Below are 2,111 nucleotides of genomic sequence, written 5' to 3'. Positions count from 1 at the left end.
GATCATTAATTTTGGACTACTTTAAAAAGAATAATAGCTTAAACGAAAGTTGTAGAAACATGTTAGTAGAAATTATTATTTGTTATATAATAAAAAATGGCTCTACAATGACAGTTGCATTGGCAAATTCCATAGCCAATGCAATTGTTGGAACTTTTCATTCTGAAATCAAGGTAATATAAGTCTTAAGTAATTAATAATATACCTATTAAATAAATAAATTTGTATTCTGATTTATTATAGGAAATATATTTTATTAAAGACACCATTAATTCCCCAAAAGGGAAATTGTACACAAAATATTTTAACACCGTTCGATCAATGAAGCAAAGTGGATTATTATCAAAAACTCCCAAAGAAAAGTCTTCAAAACTTACATTTCGCACTATGGATAAAAACAATCGTATACTTGGTAATATAATATAATAAATTGTACACAAAAATTAGTATTTTATTCTTAAATGTTAGATGTGGAATTTCTCTGAGATAAATAGTGTAGTAGAATAGTTTGAGTGGCTAGTAAATAAAATATAACTGAAAAGAAAAAAGGCAAAATGGAGTTAAGATAATGAAATGTAGGAATAGATAGGGTTTAACTATAGTCTATAGCTATGCTGTACTATAACAAACTACCCTCTTTAAAATTCTATGCCAATCATTTTAATAATCATTATTTATATAGCTAGTGAACCCGATTCTGAAAATATATCTTCATATTTATATGACAAAGATTTAACTTGGACTGAAATTGAAGATATCTGGAGGAAAACCATCAACTTTCGGCTAAATTTTATCAAAGAAAACAACGCTGTTGAAATATTCAAGAAATGGAATCATTATACTATGCCAATGGGATATAAACTTGTAAGGTTTTAAATAGAATCTAATAAACTAATATAAGATAAGATAAAGGGGACACTCTGTACATTTTTTTAACACTTTTTGTGTGTAACTACCTCAAAATTATTTACAACAACAATGGATAGAAAATATTACCTAAAGTTTCTTAATATTCATTGTAGGATTTTAGTCATGAATATTGAATACTAAAAGTAATCCCATAATTTTTTTTGTTACACTACCCCAGTGCTGGAATAAATTGTAGCATATAGCTTAATTTTTCAATAATAATTAAAAAAAAAAAAATTAAAAATAAAATTATATATATTACTCATTAAAGTTAATAACATATTAACATAAAGATTCAAAAATAAAAATGATAGAATAATAGTACAAAATATGCATTAAATAAGTAGTATTTCTTATACTTATAATCTTATTTCATTTTTATAATAGTTAGCAAAATTTTTGTGAAATTGAGTTATTCATTAGGCACAATTTTGAAGAATCTTGAAACAATAACATGATTTTATTAGTATTTTAGAGATCATTATTACATTTTTTATTGATATTTCTAGGTTGATATTGATTTTTTAAGTTTATACCCAGAAAACACAAATTTTAATTTAATTTTTGAAGAATCTTGCAATAAACTCATTGAAGTATTGAAAGAGAGAGTAAAAGACCCTGTTAACAGACAAACTTTGACAACATTCAATAATACAATTAACGATTTGTCATCAGGTAATATTTGTAAGATTGTTAGTATAAAAATATAAATTGTACCTATTTAATATTAAATGATAGTTTATTTAAAATCTTACTAACTAAAGAACCGCTTACAACATGGTACGAGCAAACAAGGTGAAATTGGTAATGGAAATCATGGAAAACATATTACACGACACATCAAAACCGTGGACGAATTTCTTTGGGCGTGTGGAAACGCGGACCGGCGTACCCAGGTTAAAACTCCTGATAGGAATTCTGCTGGTCACGTCGGTCATCCTGCTCGTTTTTGGAACAAACGCGATGGCGTTGAGCAACGCCATCGGATTGATATACCCAGCAAAGGCGACGGTGTCGCTAATGATTTCGCCCCCGAAGAGGCAGAATTACGCTCCCGCCGCCGCCGCTGCCGAAGCCCAAAACAAAAAGTTCACGTACTGGCTTACGTTCTGCGCAGTCTTGATCGTAGAGCAGTACTGCGGATTCGTATTATTCCTATTTCCGTGGTACTTACTGTTGAGGACATTATTTTTGATATGGTG

General features: G+C 29.0%; 1 protein-coding gene across 1 annotated transcript in view; it reads left to right on the top strand.

Moving 5' to 3' along the window:
* The first annotated feature begins 1,403 nt into the window (after nt 1–1,403).
* Nucleotides 1,404–2,111, top strand: part of LOC103308770 (receptor expression-enhancing protein 6-like) — a 3,491-nt gene continuing 2,783 nt past the window's right edge. Inside the window, exon 1 of the mRNA XM_029492550.1 lies at nt 1,404–2,108. Within this exon, the coding sequence (XP_029348410.1) occupies nt 1,687–2,108 (422 nt within the window). The 5' untranslated portion in view covers nt 1,404–1,686. The remainder of the gene's footprint in view (nt 2,109–2,111) is intronic.

This window comes from Acyrthosiphon pisum, unplaced genomic scaffold, assembly GCF_005508785.2.
Source record: "Acyrthosiphon pisum isolate AL4f unplaced genomic scaffold, pea_aphid_22Mar2018_4r6ur Scaffold_21701;HRSCAF=24638, whole genome shotgun sequence".
Classification (NCBI taxonomy): Eukaryota; Metazoa; Arthropoda; class Insecta; order Hemiptera; family Aphididae; genus Acyrthosiphon; species Acyrthosiphon pisum.
The sequence above is the reverse complement of the archived record's forward strand: the minus strand, read 5'-3'. Positions and strand labels throughout refer to the sequence as shown.